General features: G+C 46.7%; 1 protein-coding gene across 1 annotated transcript in view; it reads right to left on the minus strand.

Moving 5' to 3' along the window:
* cplane1 (ciliogenesis and planar polarity effector 1) overlaps positions 1-20,280 on the minus strand; it is a 248,313-nt gene that overhangs the window by 79,671 nt on the left and 148,362 nt on the right. The window contains exons 27-35 of the mRNA XM_069915448.1: positions 14,852-14,964; positions 13,930-14,057; positions 10,026-10,144; positions 3,411-4,183; positions 2,735-2,788; positions 2,524-2,653; positions 1,571-1,669; positions 1,001-1,109; positions 145-461 (exon numbers count right to left, since the gene is read on the minus strand). Of these exons, the coding sequence (XP_069771549.1) occupies positions 145-461; positions 1,001-1,109; positions 1,571-1,669; positions 2,524-2,653; positions 2,735-2,788; positions 3,411-4,183; positions 10,026-10,144; positions 13,930-14,057; positions 14,852-14,964 (1,842 nt within the window). The remainder of the gene's footprint in view (positions 1-144; positions 462-1,000; positions 1,110-1,570; positions 1,670-2,523; positions 2,654-2,734; positions 2,789-3,410; positions 4,184-10,025; positions 10,145-13,929; positions 14,058-14,851; positions 14,965-20,280) is intronic.

Raw genomic sequence — 20,280 nt, forward strand, 5'->3', positions numbered from 1 at the left:
TTTATTTCTGTCCAACCAAATCAGCAGACAGTTCTCCCAAGTGTGGTCTCACCAATTTTCTCCACTTCCCACTACAGATCTCTCACTTTAAAAGGTCTTCCTCCTCCTGATCTTTTCCCTGCTCAGGTCCTTTATATTTCCAACTGCCGCCATGACATCAACCATATTGACTTCACTACTCCCCTCACTCATTCCAATCTCACCCCCTCGGAATGCCTGGCCCTCCACTCTCTCCACGCCAATGCGAACCTCACTATCAAACCCAGACAAGGGTGGCACTGTTGTGGTCTGGCGCACTGACTGAAGCCAGACAACTCTCAGACACCTCCTCTCACTTACTCTTCCAGCAGGACCCCACCAAAACACTGTATCACGCACCATCTCTGACTCTTCACTTCCGATCACCTCCCTGGTACAGCCTCCAACCTTATTGTTTCCCAACCCCCACCTGTTTTGACCTCCTACCCAAGATCAACAAACCCAATTATCCCAGCAGACCCATCGTGTCCCCATGCCCCTGCCCCACCAAATTAGTCTCCGCTTACCTCGACTCTGTTTTGTTCCCCCCCACCACTCCCGGTCTAGTCCCTCCCCACCTACATCCAGGACACCACATGCCCTCCATCAATTCAACATCTTCCAGTTCCCTGAACTTAATCGCCCCATATTTACCATGGATATCCAATCCCCATGCACCTCCATTCCCAAAGTGAAGGCCTCAAAGCCCTTCGTTTCTTTCTGGACAATAGTCCCAACCAGTCCCCCTCCACCACCAGCCTCCTCCGGCTGGCAGAACTTGTCCTCACCCTCAATAATTTCTCCTTTGACTCAGCGCACTTTCTCCAGGTTAAAGGGTAGCCACGGGTAACCTCATGGGCCCCAGCTCTGCTTGTGTTTTTGTTGGCTACATGGAGCAATCCATGCTACAAGCCTCCACAGGCAAGGCCCCTCAACTCTTCCTCCTCTACATCGAAGACTACTTTTCTGCAGCCTCATGTACCCATGATGAACTTGTTGGCTTCATCCACTTTGCTGCCAACTTCCACCCCGACCCCAAATTCACTTGGTCCAACTCTAGCAACACCTCCCTTCCCTCGATCTCTCTGTCTCTATCTCAGGAGACAAACTCTCAACAGACATCTTCTACAAACCCACCAGCTCCCACAGCCCCCTCGATGACACCTCCTCCCACCCTGTCCCCTGTATGGATTCCATTCCTTTCTTTCAATTCTTCCAACTCCGTCACATCTGCATCCATGATGAGCGCTTCTATACCAGACCATCAGAGATGTCCTCCTTCTTCAAATAACATAGCTTTCCCTCAATCACCATCAACTTGCATAACCTCCATTATCCGCACATTTTCCCTGGCCCCCTCCTTCCCCACATGCAACAAGGACAGGATTCCTCTTGACCTCACCTACCACCCCACCATCTGCATTCAACATTTCCGCCACCTACTGTGTGATACCACCACTAGACACATATTCCCCTCTCCTCCCCTCCCCTCTCTGCCTTCTGCAGGGACCACTCCGTCCGTGACTCCCTTGGTCCATTCCTCCCTCCTCACCCATCGTCCCCTTAGGACCTGCCCCTGTGACTGCAGGAGATGCTCCACAAGCACCCACACCTCCTCCCTCAGCACCATTCGGGTCTCCAAAGAGTCCTTCTAAGATGAAGCAACATTTCACTTGTGAATCTGCAGGGATCATCTACTGCATCCAGTGCTCCCATTGTTGTCTCTTTTACGTCAGAGAGACTGGGTGTAGACTGGGAGATCGCTTTGTTGAGCACCTTGGCTCTGTCTGCCGCAATAGCATGGATCTCCCAGTGGCCACCCATTTTAATTTCCTTGCTGACAAGTCTGTCCATGGACTTGTGCTGCCAGACTGAGACCACCCATAAATTGGAAGAACATCTTACCTGCCAACTGGGCACCCTCCAACCAAATGGTATTAATGTTGACATCGCTGGCTTTTGTTAAACACCCCCCACCACTTCCTCTGTCATCTCTCCATTCCCAGTCTCCTTTCACAAAGACGTGATAAATTCCACCTCCTCCCTTATCACATCCAATTAACACTTGTTGGTCTGGATTCCTCCTCCATTGTGTGAATTCTGAGATTTTCCTGACATTACCAGATACTCCCTTTTCTGAATTTTCCTTGAAGAAGGGCTCAGGCCCGAAACATCAGCAATATATATTTATATAAATATATATATAATAATATATCTATAGATAGTTAAAAGGCTGGCTGAGCTCCTCCAGCATTTTGGTGTTTTTACTACAATCACAGAATCTGCAGCCTTATTGTGTTTCACTCTGACCAATTTTCACTTGGATTCATTCGGACAATTTTCAACACCTCTCTCCCATTTTGGATCTCCTTGTCTCCAACTCAGGTGACAAACTATCTTGTTCCTGCCTTCCCTCCCACCCCCACCCTCCCTTCTCTCACTGCCTTCTCTCCCGTTCCCCTATTGCCTAAGTTCTGCCCCCTTCCTCTACCTCCGCCACCTCACCATCTCCAAGCCCATTCCTTCAACCCCTTTCCCCACAATGCCCAGATCACAGGTTTTGATGACCTGCCTCTCTCTTGCATCCTCTTCATCCCTCTCTCTCTCTCTCTCTCTCTCACTGTGTGATTTCTGCCTGTGCACAGTGCCAGGACAGTAGATTGTTGAGTACCATTGCACAGTACGTTACAGCAGTTGCCCATTTGGCTTCCTGTACCTGACCTTGCTCTGTAACTCTTTCCTGGGGAGGTCAAAGTTCACTCCCAGAAACCTGATGAAGACGTTAAAACACAGAGGGTTGTTGAGGGAAATTTGATGAGACTTTTTCACTTACTGGCTTCATGCAGCAGTCAACAGATTACTCTTGTAAACCTCATGGATGGATTCCCTCCTGCCTCCAGCTGAGCCTGTTTGATTGCCACATAAATACAGCACCATAACAACAGCCACAGCTCACAGGGACCGCAGCAACCAGCACACAGCCCACAGGCTGGGGGTGGGGGGGGGGGTCTGACATGCTGAAACAAAACCAGCCAACCAATTCTCTCCCAGGGAGGTGAAAGGTAACACCTTTCCAAACTTTCAATCAGCCCAAGATTTTTTTAATTTAGACATACCGCACAGTAACAGGCCATTTTGACCCATAAGCCCGTGCTGTCCAATCACACCCAATTGACCTACAATCCCCAGTACATTTTGAATGGTGGGAGGAAACCAGAGCCCCAGGGAAAACTCACCCAGACACCGGGAGAACGTACAAACTCCTTACAGATATCGCTGGCACTGTAACAGCATTGCACTAACTGCTATGTCAACCATGCCACTTCTCGGTCAATGTGATACTCAGACTCGGAACACAGCCCCACTGCTCTTCCCTCAGCCTCCCCACTGACCAATCACCCTCTTTAGAATCAGGACAACACCTTGCAGACTGTTGGATATTCTGTCTCTGTGCAGAATCCACCTGTACATGTTTATCCATCGTTTCACTGCAATCTGTGCCTGTGGGTTTATCCATCCACTCTCTGCGATCTGTGCCTGTGGGTTTATCCACCATCTCTCTCCGATCTGTGCCTGTGGGTTTATCCATCCATTCTCTCTGATCTGTGCCTGTGGGTTTATCCACCATCTCTCTCCGATCTGTGCCTGTGGGTTTATCCATCCATTCTCTCCGATCTGTGCCTGTGGGTTTATCCACCATCTCTCTCCGATCTGTGCTTGTGGGTTTATCCATCCACTCTCTGCGATCTGTGCCTGTGGGTTTATCCATCCACTCTCTGCGATCTGTGCCTGTGGGTTTATCCATCCACTCTCTGCGATCTGTGGGTTTATCCATCATCTCTCTCCGATCTGTGCTTGTGGGTTTATCCATCATCTCTCTCCGATCTGTGCTTGTGGGTTTATCCATCCACTCTCTCCGATCTGTGCCTGTGGGTTTATCCATCATCTCTCTCCGATCTGTGCCTGTGGGTTTATCCATCCACTCTCTGTGATCTGTGTCTGTGGATTTATCCATTGTTTCACTGTGATCTGTACTTGTGGGTTCATTACTTTGTTTGGCAGAATTCTTGCTGATGCATTCTCCAGGATCTCTACAGATGGCTGTGCCTGCCTGTTCCCCGGGATCCATGCTGATAGGTGCATCAGTCTCCAAACCAGAGGCCATCTGAAATCACAAAGCAAATTTAAGAAACCATGTCCTGGAGTGGCAAATCAAGCTGATCAAAGCAGCAAGCCCCACTGCCAGTTCTCACAGCTCACCCCAGGGTTATTGCCAGAACCTCACTCCGGTCAGCCCTTGCCCCGTCAGAACAATGAAGCCCTTCTAGAACTGGACAGCGCAGCACAACCCAATCCTGAGATCTAGAACAGTGAGGCAGCAACATCTGAGCCCACAAGACTCTCGGATGAAAAGGTTCCAATCAGAGAATTCACCAAGGAAGGGGTTATATTGGATGGAATTCAACTCGAGCGATCTGCTATATTACACATAACCTCACCACTCCTCCCCTATATCTCATCTCCATCAAACTCTGTCGGGATTCCTGCAATTCCCCTCCGAACATCTATGATAAAAACAAAAATACCCCGACAGTTGAAAATTGTCAGCAAGTAGGCACAGATATCGTTAAAATTTCAAGATGACGTTCCTTCATGAGAACTAGGACAGTTGTTGATCTGTATATAAACCCCACTCCTGTAACATCTGTCATTCTATATGTAAACGCTGAAATTTCTTAATCGGTTTCACCTTTGCCATAATCTCACTTCCAAATGTTTAACAAATGCCTTCATTTAGAACCATTGAACATTACAGCACAGAATAGGCTATTTGGCCCCTCTAGTCTATGCCGATCTATTATTTGGCCTAGTCCCACTGACCTGTACCCAGTTCATAGCCCTCCTACTTCTCCCATTTATGTCCCTGTCCAAATTTCTCTTAAATGTTAAAATTGAGCCCACATTCACCCCATCAGCTGGCAGCTCATTCTACATGCCCACTACTCTCTGTGTGAAGAAGGTCCCCTCACATTCTCCCTAAACCTTTCCCCTTTCACCCTTAACCCATGTCATCTTGTTGTATCTCACTTTCCCTCAGTGGAAGAAGACCACTTGTATTTTTTCTGTCTACACACAGAACACGAGAGCAGAGTACAGGTGCTTTGGCCCACAGGGGTGGGGAAGGGGGAGGGGGGAGAGGGTGGAGGGTGGCGTGTGTTTGATTCTACCAAAAAAAAACAAAACTCTCCTTATGTCATAACCCTCTATTTTAATTTCATCCACATGTCTGCCTAAGAATCTCTTAAAATGACGCCAATGTTCCATCCTCCACCACCATCCCTGGCAAGGCATTCCAGGCCCCCACAACTTAACCTTGATGTCTCCCCTAAACTTCCCTCCTATACCACTGGCCAATCAGCAATCTCCTTTTATCAAAAGCCACACTGCTCTCCAGCAACCACCTCATTATGTGCATGCCCGCCCACAAGCCTGAGCACGCACAATGTCATTGATTGGCCCCAGTAATTGGCCCCTGCTCTGCACAGCAGGAAATTCAAGAACTATCACTGGTCGCTGCTCAGCAGAGCAGAACATATTCAAGTCTGAGAGGGCTCTTTCTCTCTCTCTTTTTCCTCCACATGGCAATGGTCCTGCTCCCTCCCTGGATGAGGGTAACTATGGTGGACACCATCCATGAGGACTGCAGGTAACAGGGCACTGTGCTCCCTAAGGCTATCCAGGGTATCCTGGTGCATGGAAATACTGGAGCAGAGCCACAGTTCTCTGTATCCCCTGGGGTAATTCCCCTGTGAAATTCCCTTAGGTAGCCCTGACGTAAGGGCACATTTCGCCCCTTGCCTCCCACTTCAATGAGCCCCCTTCCTTCCATGTTGAGTCCCATGGTTGGGTATGAGTCAGCGTGAGTGTGTGAGTGGGTGAACGGGAGAGCCGTTGCATGGTTTTATTGTTTAGCTGGCTATCGAATAAAGATCATTGGTGATTGTGATGAGTCCTGGACTTTGCTTTCTCCTGAACCCCACGAACCCTTCTACACAATGCATCTCCCTTCACTTTGTACACACATTGGGCTTTCTACTCCTGCCCTGGGAAAAACTTGTGGTCTGCCCACCCTATCAATGTCTCTTCGATTTTTGTAGATATTTATTAAGTCACCTCTCGTCCCTCTTCACCCCAAAGCGAAAAGTCCCAGCTCTGCTAACCTTGCTACATAAGACTTATTTTCCAATCCAGGTAACAGCCTGGTGAATCTCCTCTGCACCCTCTCCGTAGCTTCCACTTCCTTCCTTTAAAAAGGTGACTAGAACTGAATGCAATACAGGTAAATCCCATTTATGAATACTCACTTTATGAAAATTCATTAATGCAAAGAAACGTGTGTTCGCTTTTACCAAGAAATTATAATGGGTTTTGCTTTTACGAAAATAGCCTCTAATAGTAGTGAATGGGTTTCACTTTACAAATTTCAGTTTACGAATGGTTCCTCAGGAAGGTTCTACCTTCGTAAAGCAGGGTATACGTGTGGTCTCACCAACGATTAAAAGAGTTGAAACATTACCTCACGACTTCTGGACTCAATCCCCCGACTAATGAAGTCCAGCGTACCATAGGCCTTCTTAACTATCCTATCAGCAACCTTGAGAGATGTATGGTTTGACCCAAAGGTCCCTTCGTTCTTCCACATTGTTAATTATCCTACCATTAACCATGTACTCTGCTTTCAAGTTTGACCTTCCAAATTGCATCATCTCACACTTATCCACATTGAACTCCATCTGCCTCTATGCATCCTGTTGTAACCTACGATGATCTGCAATACTATCCACAACACCTCCAACCTTCGTACAGAACATAGAGCACTATAGCATAGTACAGGCACTTTGGCCCTCAATGCTGTGCCGATCCATACATTCCTTAAAGTACTAAACCCTCCCTACCTCGTAACCGTCTATTTTCCTTCAATCCATGTGCCTGTCTGAGTCTCTTAAATGCCCCTAATGTTTCAGTCTCCACCACCATACCCGGCAAGGTATTCCAGGCAGCCACAACTCTCTGCGTAAAAAACTTACCCCTGATGTCTTCCCTAACCCTAACCCTTCACTTTCTACACATGTCCTCTGGTGTTTGTTGTTCCTGCCTTAGAAAATATGTGTTGGCTGTCTACCTTATATAGATATAGTCTTAATAATCTCACAATCTTGTAGACCTCTATCAAGTCTCCTCTCATCCTTCTACTCTCCAAAGAGAAAAGTCCCAACTCTGCTAACCTTGTCTCGTGAGACATTTCCCAATCCAGGAATAACCTGGTAAATCTCCTCTGCACCCTCTCCATTGCTTCCACATCCTTCCTATAATGTGACCAGAACTGAACACAATACTCCAAGTGTGGTCTTATCAGAGATTTGTTAATTAGCAACATGACATCCCTACTCCTGAACACAAGCCCCCTATTAATGAAGCCCAGCATCCCATAGGCCTTCTTAACTACCCTATCAACCTGTGCAGTGACCTTGAAGGATGTATGGATTTGAACCCCAAGGTTCCCCTGTTCATCCACACTTACCGACCATTAACCCTGTACCCAGCCTTCTGGTTTCTCCTTCTAAAATGCATCACCTCCCCCTTATCTGGATTGAAATCTATCTGCTGTTTTTCTGCCCAACTCTCCATCTTGTGTATATCCTCTTTAACCTTCGATCTTAGCATCATCCACAAACTTACTCACCCAGCCTTCTGTCTCATCATCCAGGTCATTTATAAACATCACAAAGAGCAGGGGTCCCAGGACAGATCCCTGCGCCCCCTCCACTGACCTCCAGGCAGAATCCTTTCCTTCCACTACTACTCTCTACTTTCTTCCAGCCAGCCCCAATTTTTTATCCACACAGCCAAGGTTTCACTGATCTCATACCTCATGACTTTTTGGATGAGTCTCTCATGGGGGACCTTGACAAATGCCTTGCTAAAATGCATGGAGACCACATCTACCCCCCAACTCTCATCAATTTCTTTAGCTACCTTCTCAAAAAAACTCAGTTAGGTTCTTGAGGCACGATCTTGCCTTCACAAAGTCATGCTGACTATCCTGAGTAGACTGGACTTCTCCAAATGCTCATACTGTAGCCACTGAAAACGCAGTGGTGGCTGATGAACGTAAAATAATGACACACAGAGTTGCAGGCCAATTAGAACTCGTTTACTCGAGTCATGCACGTATTCTTTTAAAATACTGAACCACGCGCACCACGTCATGACATCAAGACGTCCCGTGTCAGTTCGTTAGACTTCTGGGAGTTGTAGTCTATCTATAGCACCACTACAATAGATCCTGTCCTGAAGAATCCTCTCCCAATAGTTGGCACATCACTGATGTAAGACTCACCGGTCTATAATTCCCAGGATTCTCCCTACTACCTTTTTCAGAAAAGGGGACTGCATTTGCCATTCTCCAATCCTTTGGGCCTCCCCTTCAACCAGAGGATTCAAAGCTCAACTGCATTTGCCATTCTCCAATCCTTTGGACCTCCCCTTCAACCAGAAGATTCAAAGCTCAACTGCATTTGCCATTCTCCAATCCTTTGGACCTCCCCTTCAACCAGAGGATTCAAAGCTCAACTGCATTTGCCATTCTCCAATCCTTTGGGCCTCCCCTTCAACCAGAAGATTCAAAGCTCAACTGCATTTGCCATTCTCCAATCCTTTGGACCTCCCCTTCAACCAGAGGATTCAAAGCTCATAGCTACTACCCCAGGTATCTCTTCCCTCATTTTCAACAGCAACTGGGGTATATCTCATCCGGCCTAGGGACTTATCTATCTTGATGTTATTAAGAAGATCCAACACTTCCTCTTCCTTAATTTTTACATTGTCCAGCACACAGTTGTGTTCTCTTTAGACCTCCCCCTGAAGCAAAGTATTCACTGAGGCCCTCCCCAACTTTCTCCACCTCCATGCACATGTTGCCTCCTTTATCTTTTAGTGGCCCCACCTTTCTTCTCATCATCCTCCTGTTCTTCACATACACATAGAACTCCTTAAACGTACAGGCCAAGGCCTTCTCATGCACCTTTTGAGCTCTCCTAAGTCCTTTCTTAAGCTCCTTCCTGCTTACCATATACTTCTCATGACCCCTTCCTGTTTCTTGGTTCCTATGTCAGATGTATGCTTCCTTCTTCCTCTTGACTTGTTGCCTGACCTGTAACATCAGCCATGGTTCCCTTTTCCTCCCATCTTTTCCCTATTCCAGTAGGACAAACCTATCCTGAACTCAGCACAAGTGGCCCCTAAACTTCCTCCACGTTACTTCTGTGCTTTCACCCTTGAACATCTGTTTCCAATTTACTCGCAATTAAATATCTTCCCATTTTGTCTGTTTTTCCTTATCCAAATCTATGTTTACTCTGCACTCCTCAGTTTTTTACTCCAGAAACAGCTCCAAGGTAGTATACTGTGTGGACCAGTAGTTCTCTTTCCACTCACATCCCACTTTAAGTAATCCCTATGCCATCAATGCTCTGTGATTAGTAAGGGATTGCTTAAAGTAGGATGTAGGTGGAAAGAAAAGGTTTGAAACCCACTGTTTTAATCGTCCCTCATTGACTCGATATGTGCACGGTTTCAGAGCTCCAAAGGAAATGGGCCAATGACAATTTTTCTCAAGCAAAATGTTTCAGTGACAATTGGGTCTAGAGCAGTGATTCTCAACTTCCCCTTCCCACTCACATCCCACCTTAAGCAATCCCTTACTAATCACACAGCACTTATGGCCTTGGGATTACTTAAAGTGAGATGTGAATGGAAAGAAAAAGGTTGAGAACCGCTGGTGTGGACAATAAACAGAGATACAGGAATGAGGATATTCATGTTGATTCCATGTAAAATACTGCTGCACCTTCCCTTTCCAATCCAACTTGGTGAGCCCAGACAGGGGCTCTGTTGACTGCCTCCTGACTCACCCTTATCTCTTGGCACCGAGCCCTGACACTCACCGTGACTCTGATCCTTGCTCTGGGTTTGGGCTTGATGCTGATGGATATACTGGGGCTGATGGGAGTGCAAGGCCTCGTCTCCTCCTCCATGTACACTCCTGATGGAGCGATCCCGCCACCTGCATATCCACACAGATCAGAAGTTAGTGCAAGCATAAGTGGTTCAACATGCACACTGTTGAACATAACATCAATCTCCCGTCAATCACAGGACCAGGACAAGGCTTCACTGAATGTTCACACCACCAACAATGACATCCTGCAGGCCAAAGCCACCAGTATTCACACAGGTAGAATTGGAGTCATACAGCATGGAAAGAGGGCCTTTGGCCCAACATCTCCATGCTGACCAAGCTGCCCAACTGAGCTACTTCTGTTTGCCTTCTAAACTTTTCCTCTCCAGGTATAACCATAAGACATGGGACAAGAAATAGGCTATTCAGCCCATTGAGTCTGCCCTACAATTTAACCATGAGGTGATCCATTTTCCCCACTCAGCCCCACTGCCCGGCCTTCTCCCCATAACCTTTGAACCTGTCAATCTCTGCCTTAAATACACCCAATGACCCAGCCTCAACAACTGCCTGTGGCAATAAATTCCACAGATTCACCACCTGGCTGAAGAAATTTCCCCACATCTCTGTTCTAACTGGATGCCCTTCAATCCTAAAGTTCTGCCCTCATGTCCTGGACTCTCCCACCGTGGGAAACAACCTTTCTACATCTAATGACTTTCAACATTTGAAATGTTTCAATGAGAACCTCCCTCATTCTCCTGAATTCCAATAAGTACAGGCCAAGAGCTGTCAAACGTCCCTCATATGATATCCCTTTCATTACTGGAATCACCCATGTGAACCTCTTCTGAACCCTCTTAATGAGGAGCCCAAAACTGCTCACAATTCTCCACATGAGGTCTCACCAGGGCCTTATGAAGCCTCAACATCACATTCCTGCTCTTAGATTCAGCACAGTTGACACAGCAGTTTGCGCAACACTCTTAAAGCGTCAGTGATCTTGAGCAGGGTTCAAATTCTGGACTGTCTGGAAGGAGTTTGTACATTCTCCCCCTGTCTGCATGGCTTTTTCCTGGGGGTTCTGTTTTCCTTCTACCCTACAAAACTTACCGGGGGTTATGTGTCAATTGGGTGTGACTGGCCGGCACGGGCTCGTGAGCCAAAAGGGCCTGTAACTGTGCTGTATGTCTAAATTTAAAATTTATATTCTATTCCTGTTCAGACACTAGGTATCCATGGAGAGGTTGTAAACTGGATTCAAAATTGGCTGAATGGGGGAAGACAGAGAGTGGTAGTGGATGATGCTTCTAAGACTGGACGGCTGTGACTAGAGGTGCCTCAGGGATCGGTGCTGGGACCATAGTTGTTTGTTGTCTATATCGATGCTCTAGATGATAATATGGTCAGTTAGATCAGGAAGCTTGCTGATGACACTAAGATTGGAGCATTGTGGACAGCAAGGAGGGCTTTCGTGGCTTGCAGAGGAATCTGGACCAACTGAAAAAATGGGCCATATGGAGTTTAATACAAATAAGTGTGAGGAGTTGCATTTTGGAAAGACAAATCAAGGCAAACGTACATAGTAAATGTTTAGGGACTGAGGAGTGCAGAGGAACAAAAGGATCAGATACATAATTCCCTAAAAGTAGCATCACAGTAGACAGGGTTGTAAAGAAAGCTTTTGGCATCTTGGCCTTCATAAATCAAAGTATTGAGTACAGGAGTTGGGGTGTTCTGGTAAGATTCTATAAGACATGGGTGAGGCCAAGATTTGGAGTATTGTGTGCAATTCTGGACCCCAAACTACAGAAAGGATATCAGTTAGATTGAGAGACTGCAGAGATATCCTAGGATGTTGACTGGTCTTCAAGAGTTGAGTTACAGGGAAAGATTATACAGGTTAAGACTTTATTCCTTGGAGCATAGAAGAATGAGGGGATATTTGATAGAGGTTTACAAAACTCAAGACGGTCAACCAGTTTACCTATCACGGCTGCACCATTTCATCAGATGCAAGGATCGACAATGAGATAGACAACAGACTCGCCAAGGCAAATAGCGCCTTTGGAAGACTACACAAAAGAGTCTGGAAAAACAACCAACTGAAAAACCTCACAAAGATAAGCGTATACAGAGCCGTTGTCAAACCCACACTCCTGTTCGGCTTCGAATCATGGGTCCTCTACCGGCACCACCTACGGCTCCTAGAACGCTTCCACCAGCGTTGTCTCCGCTCCATCCTCAACATCCATTGGAGCGCTTTCATCCCTAACGTCGAAGTACTCGAGATGGCAGAGGTCGACAGCATCGAGTCCACGCTGCTGAAGATCCAGCTGCGCTGGGTGGGTCACGTCTCCAGAATGGAGGACCATCGCCTTCCCAAGATCGTGTTATATGGCGAGCTCTCCACTGGCCACCGTGACAGAGGTGCACCAAAGAAGAGGTACAAGGACTGTCTAAAGAAATCTCTTGGTGCCTGCCACATTGACCACCGCCAGTGGGCTGATATTGCCTCAAACCGTGCATCTTGGCGCCTCACAGTTTGGCGGGCAGCAACCTCCTTTGAAGAAGACCGCAGAGCCCACCTCACTGACAAAAGGCAAAGGAGGAAAAACCCAACACCCAACCCCAACCAACCAATTTTCCCCTGCAGCCGCTGCAACCGTGTCTGCCTGTCCCGCATCGGACTTGTCAGCCACAAACGAGCCTGCAGCTGACGTGGACTTTTACCCCCTCCATAAATCTTCGTCTGCGAAGCCAAGCCAAAGAAGAAGAAAGAACAATAGTATAAGGGTTATAGACAGAGTAAATGTGAGTAGGCCCTTTCCACAGATTTGGAGGGATAAATATAAGAGGAAATGGCTTTAGGGTGAAAGGGGGAAGGTTCACGGGGAACTTCTTCACAGAGTCGTGGGAGTGTGGAAAGAGCTACCATCTGATATGGTAAATGCAGACTCACATTAAGTTTTAAGAATAAATTGGATAGATACATGGATAGGAGAGGTCTGGAGGGTTATGTGTACATCTGTGGGACTAGTGGAATTATGTTTTGGCACAGCCTAGAAGAGCCAAATGGCCTGTTTTCTGTGCTGTAGTGTTCTATGGTTCCTGAAATGAATGCCAGCATTCCATTTGCCTTCTTCACCACTGACTCAACCTGCAAGTTTATCTTCAGGGTATCCTGCATGAGGACTCCCAGGACCCTTTGCATCTGGTTATTTTCAATTTTCTCCCCATTTAAAAAATAGTCTGTCTATTTTTTCTACCAAAGAGCATGACTGTACATTTTCTGACATTTTGTATTTCATTTGCCAATTCTCTGCCCATTCTCCTAATCTGCCTAAGACCTTCTGCAGCCTCCCCAGTACTGTCCAAATGTCTTTGAAACATTGTCCCCTGCATTACAACAAGCCTAAGTAGCAGAGGCAGGAGCAGGCTGCATGCCCTTGTGCCTGCTGTGGCAATCAGGAAGACCTTGACTGATATTACACTGCGCCACCAGATTCCTTCATGTGGGACATGCCCGGTGACTGGGCCTCCACTGCCCTCGGAGATAGTGAACTCTGGGAGAAGACATTTCTCTCCCTTGGTCCGAATGGCTGACCACTTACTGCCCACATTGCCAAAGGGGATCGGTTAGAGGCATCTTTGCATTTTGGAAAGCTACATTAGAGTAAATTGTTTGAGAAATGCAGCTTTGGAAGTACACTTCTGGAAAGCAAAAGTTGCAAGGGAATTAAGTGAGATAGATTGTGGGATGATCCTGCAGGAAAACATGGTGTGTGAAGAGCGTAATTTGACAGACAGCCTAATTGGTAGAAATGGCAAGCTAGCCACTTTCTGCCTCATGCTCCCTTCTGTGCGCCTCACGGAATACAAACACGTACCATCTTCCTGAGGATGGAGTCTCTGACTATTGCCTGACTCATCCTCATCAGTTCCACTGTCAGAATCCGATGTCAGTTCCTGCGCATCACCACGGTCCTGCTTCTGAACATCCTCCTCCTGATCCCATCTGTCAGTAAGGCAGCAGGTTAAAACAATTGTTTCCACCGTGATTGGTGTATCTGTTACACACCCACACCGTGTTTGGCGTATCCGTTACACACCCCACACCGTGTTTGGCGTATCCGTTACACACCCCACACTGTGATTGGCGTATCCTTTACACACTCCACACGGCGTATGGCTTATCCGTTACACACCCCACACCGTGTTTGGCCTATCTGTTACACACCCCACACCATGTTTGGCGTATCCGTTACACACCCCACACTGTGATTGGCATATCCTTTACACACTCCACACGGCGTTTGGCTTATCCGTTACACACCCCACACCGTGTTTGGCCTATCTGTTACACACCCCACACCATGTTTGGCGTATCTGTTACACACCCCACACCATGTTTGGCTTATCCGTTACACACCCCACACTGTGTTTGGCTTATCCGTTACACACCCCACATCGTGTTTGGCGTATCCGTTACACACCCCACACCGTGTTTGGCGTATCTGTTACACACCCCACACCGTGTTTGGCGTATCCGTTACACACCCCACACCGTGTTTGGCGTATCCGTTACACACCCCACACTGTGATTGGCGTATTCTTTACACACTCCACACGGTGTTTGGCTTATCCGTTACACACCCCACACCAGGTTTGGCCTATCTGTTACTACCCGTCTCCCCCATGGTGATTGGTGCATTCATTCCATACCTATTCAATAACTGGTTTCCCTGTCACTTCTCCCACACTTAGTTCTGCTCAATCACAGCCCGGTACCCACGCACCCACAGTGCTTACTGTTGGAAAGGTTCAGGGTGAGTCTCTGACCCAGCGACCGATGCCTTGAAGAAGCTGGAATCACTGCTCTTCCTGGTCCTCCCGTGGTCCACAGCAAACCCCTCTTCATCATCCTGTTGAGACACCACATTAATGAGATAGGCAGCAGATAGCTTCCTCCGCTCTCCTTCAACCCAACCATTGCTATCAAGGACAGGCCCGCCACTCCCTTCACAGGTACACGGATGTTGGTATACCAGGCAAGGTCAGCTCTAACCACCATTCAGAAAGCTTGTTGGACAGCTGGCTAGTTTGGTATCTATAACAGCAGCAGTGTACCCTGGCTAGAGTTCAATCCTGGTGGGGCACTGGTGAACCAAGGAAGTTTAAGACCTTAAGATATAGGAAAAGCAGGCCATTAAGCTCGAGTCCATTCTACCTTTCCATCATGAGCTGACCCATTCTTTCACTCAGCCTCATTCCTTGGCCTTCTCAACATAACCTTTGATACCCTGACTATTCAGACACCTGTCAATCTCTGCCTTAAATACACCCAATGATCTGTCCTCCACACCCACCTGTGCTAGCAAATTCCACAGGTTCACCCCTCTCAAGCTAAAGAAATTCCTCCACATCTTTGTTTTAAATGAGCTCCCTTTAATCCTGAAGTTGTGCCCTCTTGTCCTCGACTCCCCTACCATGGGAAACAACTTTGCCACATTTACATAATTTCCTGAAAGCGGCATCACAAGTGGATAGGGTTAAAAAGAGAGCTTTTGGCACATTGGCCTTTATAAATCAAAGTATTTTGAGTCAGGAGTTAGGATGTTAAAGTTGTATAAGACATTGGTGAGGCCAAATTTGGAGCATTGTGTGCAGTTTTGAAAAATGTTTCAGCAGAGAGTAGAAGGGCCCTATTTCTGTGCTGTAATGTTATATGGTTCTACTTTGTCCATAGAACAACTACAGCACAGAAACAGACCTCTTCTCTCTTCCTAATCTGCGCCAACTCATTTTTTTCCCCCCCGAGTCTCACTGACCTGCACCCAGTCCACAGCCCTCCATCCCTCTCCCAACCATGTACCTGTCCAAATTCTTCATCAATGTTAAAATTAAGCCCACATTCACCACTTCAATTAGAAGCTTGTTTCACACTCCTGCCACTCTCTGTGTGAAGAAGTTCCCCCTAAACTTTTCCCCTTTCACCCTTAACCCATGTCCTCTGGTTTTTATCTCACCCACCCTCAGTGGAAAAAGCCAACCTACATTTACTCTGTCTGTCCCCCTCATAATTTTAAATACCTCTATCAAATCTCCCCTCATTCTTCCACAATCCAGGGAATAAAGTCCTAACCTGTTTAACCTTTCCCTGTAACTCAGTTCCTGAAGTCCAGGCAACATCCTAGTAAATCTTCTCTGAACTCTTTCTATCTTACTGATATTTTTCCTGTAGATCAGTGACCAAAACTGAACACAATCCTCCAAATTTGGCCTCACCAATGTCTTGTACAACTTGAACAAAACTTCCCAACCCTGTACTCCATACTTTGATTTATTAAGTCAAAGATACCAAAAGCTCTCTTTACAACTCTATCCACCTGTGATGCCACTTTCAAGGAATTATGTATCTCTATTCCCATATCCCTCTGTTCTACCGCATTCCTCAATGGCCTACCATTTACCAGATATGTCCTTTCATTTTTCAGTCCATTTTATCACCTGTTCCAGATCACTCTGCAAGCTCAAGATCTAGGCCTTTCAACATTCGAATTGCTTCTATGAGGTCCCCTCTCATTCATCTGAACTTCAAGGAGTCCAGTCCAAGAGCCATCGAATGTTCCTCATATGCCAATCCCTCATTGCAGGAATCATTCTTGTGAATCTTCTTGAACCCTCTACAATGCCCACACATCTTTCTTAAATAAGGAGCCCAAAACTGTCCCTATACTCCAAGTGAGGCCTCACCAGAGCCTTATAAACCCTCAATGTTCCACCCCTACTCTTGTATCCTAACCCTCTAGATATGATATCAACATTCCATTCACCTTCTTCACCACCGACTCATCCTGAGGGTCAACCTTTAGGGTTCCTTGCACGAGGATCCCCAGTCCTTTTGCACCTCCGAATTTTGAACTTTCTCCCCATCTAAATAATAGTTGGCTCTTTTATTCCTTCTACCAAAGTGCATGATTGTACACTTTCCAACATTGTATTTCATTTCCACTTCTCTGCCCATTCTCCATAAGCCTCTCTTCAACCTCACCGTTTCCTCCTCTCTACCAGCCCCTCCAGCTCTCTTTATATCATCTGCAAACTTGCCCACAAAACTACTTATTCCGATATCCAAAACATTAACATACAACATAAAATGTGGTCCCAACGCCGACCTCTATGGAACACCACTGGTAACCAAGCAGAATAGGATTCCTTTATTCCCACTCTCTACTTTCTGCTGATTAGACAATGCTCTACAAATGCAAGTACCTTTCCTGTAATTCCATGGGCTTTCCATATCTCTGTTTTAAATGGGCACCCTTAAATCTTGAAGCTGCTGCCTCTTGTCCTAGACTCCACCACCAAAGGAACAAACTTTGCCACATTTATGCTGTCCAGGCCTTTCAACATTCCAAATGCTTCTATGAGGTCCCCCCTTATTCTTCTGAACTCCACGGAGTTTCTTCAGCTTTCTAGGCATTTTGAGCTGCCTGTCAGATGTGGATGTGGAGCAGAATATGGGTAAAAGAGAGTGAAATGGAATGGATAAAGGGACAAGGCAGAATACAGGGCTTCTTATTCCTTACCATGCCAAGAACACTGAGATCAGAACTCAATGGATGGATGTTGAGCAGATGGATAGCAAAGCCCCTGTTCAGCTGGAGGACATGTGTGAAAGCTGGATAAAATGGGTGCACGGTTGGACTAATGATTAGGGCAATGCCGTTACTACGCCAATGTTCGGGATTAGGGTTCGAATCCAACACTATCTGTGAGGAGTTTGTACTATGACAGATTCTAGCTATGATTTTGGGAGATAAGTTGGGGCAGGTTTATTTTTAGTGTAGGTCACATACAAACACTTTAAAACAGATCTCATTTAAAATACTTGGTTCAGGCTGTGAGTCAGAGGAGGCGGCGACTGGAGTTCGGGCGAATATCTGGAGGAGGGTTGGAGAGAGTGAGGGGGTTAATTGGTCAAGGAGGCCAATAAAAGGAGGGTAAGTATAGGGTAGTGACCAGCGAGGAGCGACCCAGTCAATGAGTGGCACAGTGAAGGAGTGAGTCTTTGAGGCTTTGGCTCGAGAGGCTCACGCGAGCAGAGGCTGAGGACGAGCGTGCTGGACTAAAGGTAAGACATTCACAGTTAATTTAATAAAGTGTGAGGAGAAGGAGGAAGGATGAGTGTGAGGGCAGTTTTCTGCTCTCAGTGTCACATGTGGGAAGTCATAGAGCCTTCACGTCTCCCAGACATCCACGTGTGCACAAAGTGGGCTGAGCTGCAGCGTCTAAGGGACCAGGTCAGGGAACTTGAGCTGCAGCTCGATGACCTCGCTCTGGTTAGGGAGAGTGAGGCCATCACAGACAAGGAGTGTGGCCTAAAGGACCTGGTCAGGGAACTTGAGCTGCAGCTTGATGACCTCGCTCTGGTTAGGGAGAATGAGGCTATCGTAGACAGAAGCTACAGGCAGGTGGTCACACAGGGGCCACGGGAGGAGGGGCAGTGGGTTACTGTTAGGAGGAGGAAAGGGAGGGGTCAGGTTCATGTGCAAGCACCCAAATCTGAAATCTTCAGAAATTGGTACTCCACCTTGAGTACTGAGGAGGGGGATAGTCAGACTATGGTGGGCAGAGGTGTGGTGTCAACCCCTGCGACCCAGAAAGGTAGGGATAAAAGGAAAAGGGCGATAGTTATAGGGGATTCAATGGTTAGGAGGACAGATGGAGGTTTTTGTGGACGCGATAAGGAAAACTGGATGGTGGTTTGCCTCCCTGGTGCTAAGGTCCGGGATGTGACTATGCGTGTTCAGAACATCCTAAAAGGGGAGGGTGAGGAGCCTGAGGTTGTGGTACATGTTGGTACCAATGATGTTGGAAGGAAGGAGGAAGTGATCCTGTAGAATGGGTATAGGGAGTTGGGTAGGGAGCTTAAAAGGAGAACCACTAAGGTGGTAATTTCTGGATTGCTTCCTGTGCCACATGACAGTGAGGGCAGAAATGAGACAGGGTTTCAAGTTCTTGGACCACTGGGATCTTTTTTGGGGAAGATGGGACCTATACCGTAATGATGTGTTACATCTTAATCCCAGAGGGACCAGTCTGCTGGCAGGGTCATTTGCTAGGGCTGTCGCGGGGGTTTAAACTAGTATGGTTGGGGACAGAGTTTCAAGTTAGGCAAGACAGCAGGGAGAGGGTTTGTAGGCTAAGGAAAGAGACAAGTTTAAAAAATTTGAGGGAGGAACAGCAGGAAGTAGTAAAAAGGTATAATGAAAATTGTGAGAATGGTAGAGAGGAGGATAAGTAGAAGGTAGGATATAGGAGATCCCTGAGTTGCATTTATTTTAATGCAAGGAGTGTAATAGATAGAATGGAGGGCTCGTCGAGGGAGGCAGTGTGCGTAGAGCTGAAAAATAAGAAGGGTGAGGTTACTATTATGGGGGTATATTATAGGCCTCCAAATGGGGAAAGGGAACTAGAAGAGCAAATGTGCCAGGAAATAGATGAGATGTGCAGTAGAAATAGGGTGGTGTTGGTTGGGGATTTCAATTTTCCAAACATAGATAGGGAAACGTAGTCAGTAAAAGGGCAGGATGCCTTAGTATTTATGCATTGTGTTCAGGATTGCTTTTTGCAGCAATATGTTGAGACGCCAACTAGAGGGGGAGCGGTATTAGATCAGTTGTTTGGGAATGCAATGGGGCAGGTGACAGAGGTGAGCGTTGGAGAGAACTTTGGATTCAGTGATCATGGGTCCATTAGCTTTAGCTTAATGATGGAAAGGGATAGGTTGGGTCCGAGGTTGAAGGTCTTCAAGTGGGGGAAGGCCAAATTTGGAGAAATGAGAAGGGATCTGCAGAGAGTTGTGTGTGTTGATCTTTTTGCCGGAAAGGACGTAGAGGAAATTTGAGGTGCATTTAGGGGTGAGATTTTGAGAGTACAGGATCTTTATGTTCCAGTCAGGCCGAAAAGGAAGACTAAAGGTTCTAGCGAGCCATGGTTTTCTGGTGAAATTAAGAAGTTGGTTCAGGACAAGAGGGAGGCCTATACCAAATATAAAAAAAACAAGGGATTGAGGAAATGTATGGTCGTTTCTTAGATAATGTTAAAGAGGGAAATTAGAAAGGCAAAAACAAGGTATGAGGTGTCCATAGCTAATAAGGCAAAGGTGAATCCTAAGGGTTTTTACAGATATGTGAACAGTAAAAAGAGGGTTAAGGATAGAATAGGTCACTGGA

This window comes from Narcine bancroftii, chromosome 1 (assembly GCF_036971445.1).
Source record: "Narcine bancroftii isolate sNarBan1 chromosome 1, sNarBan1.hap1, whole genome shotgun sequence".
NCBI classification, from domain to species: Eukaryota; Metazoa; Chordata; class Chondrichthyes; order Torpediniformes; family Narcinidae; genus Narcine; species Narcine bancroftii.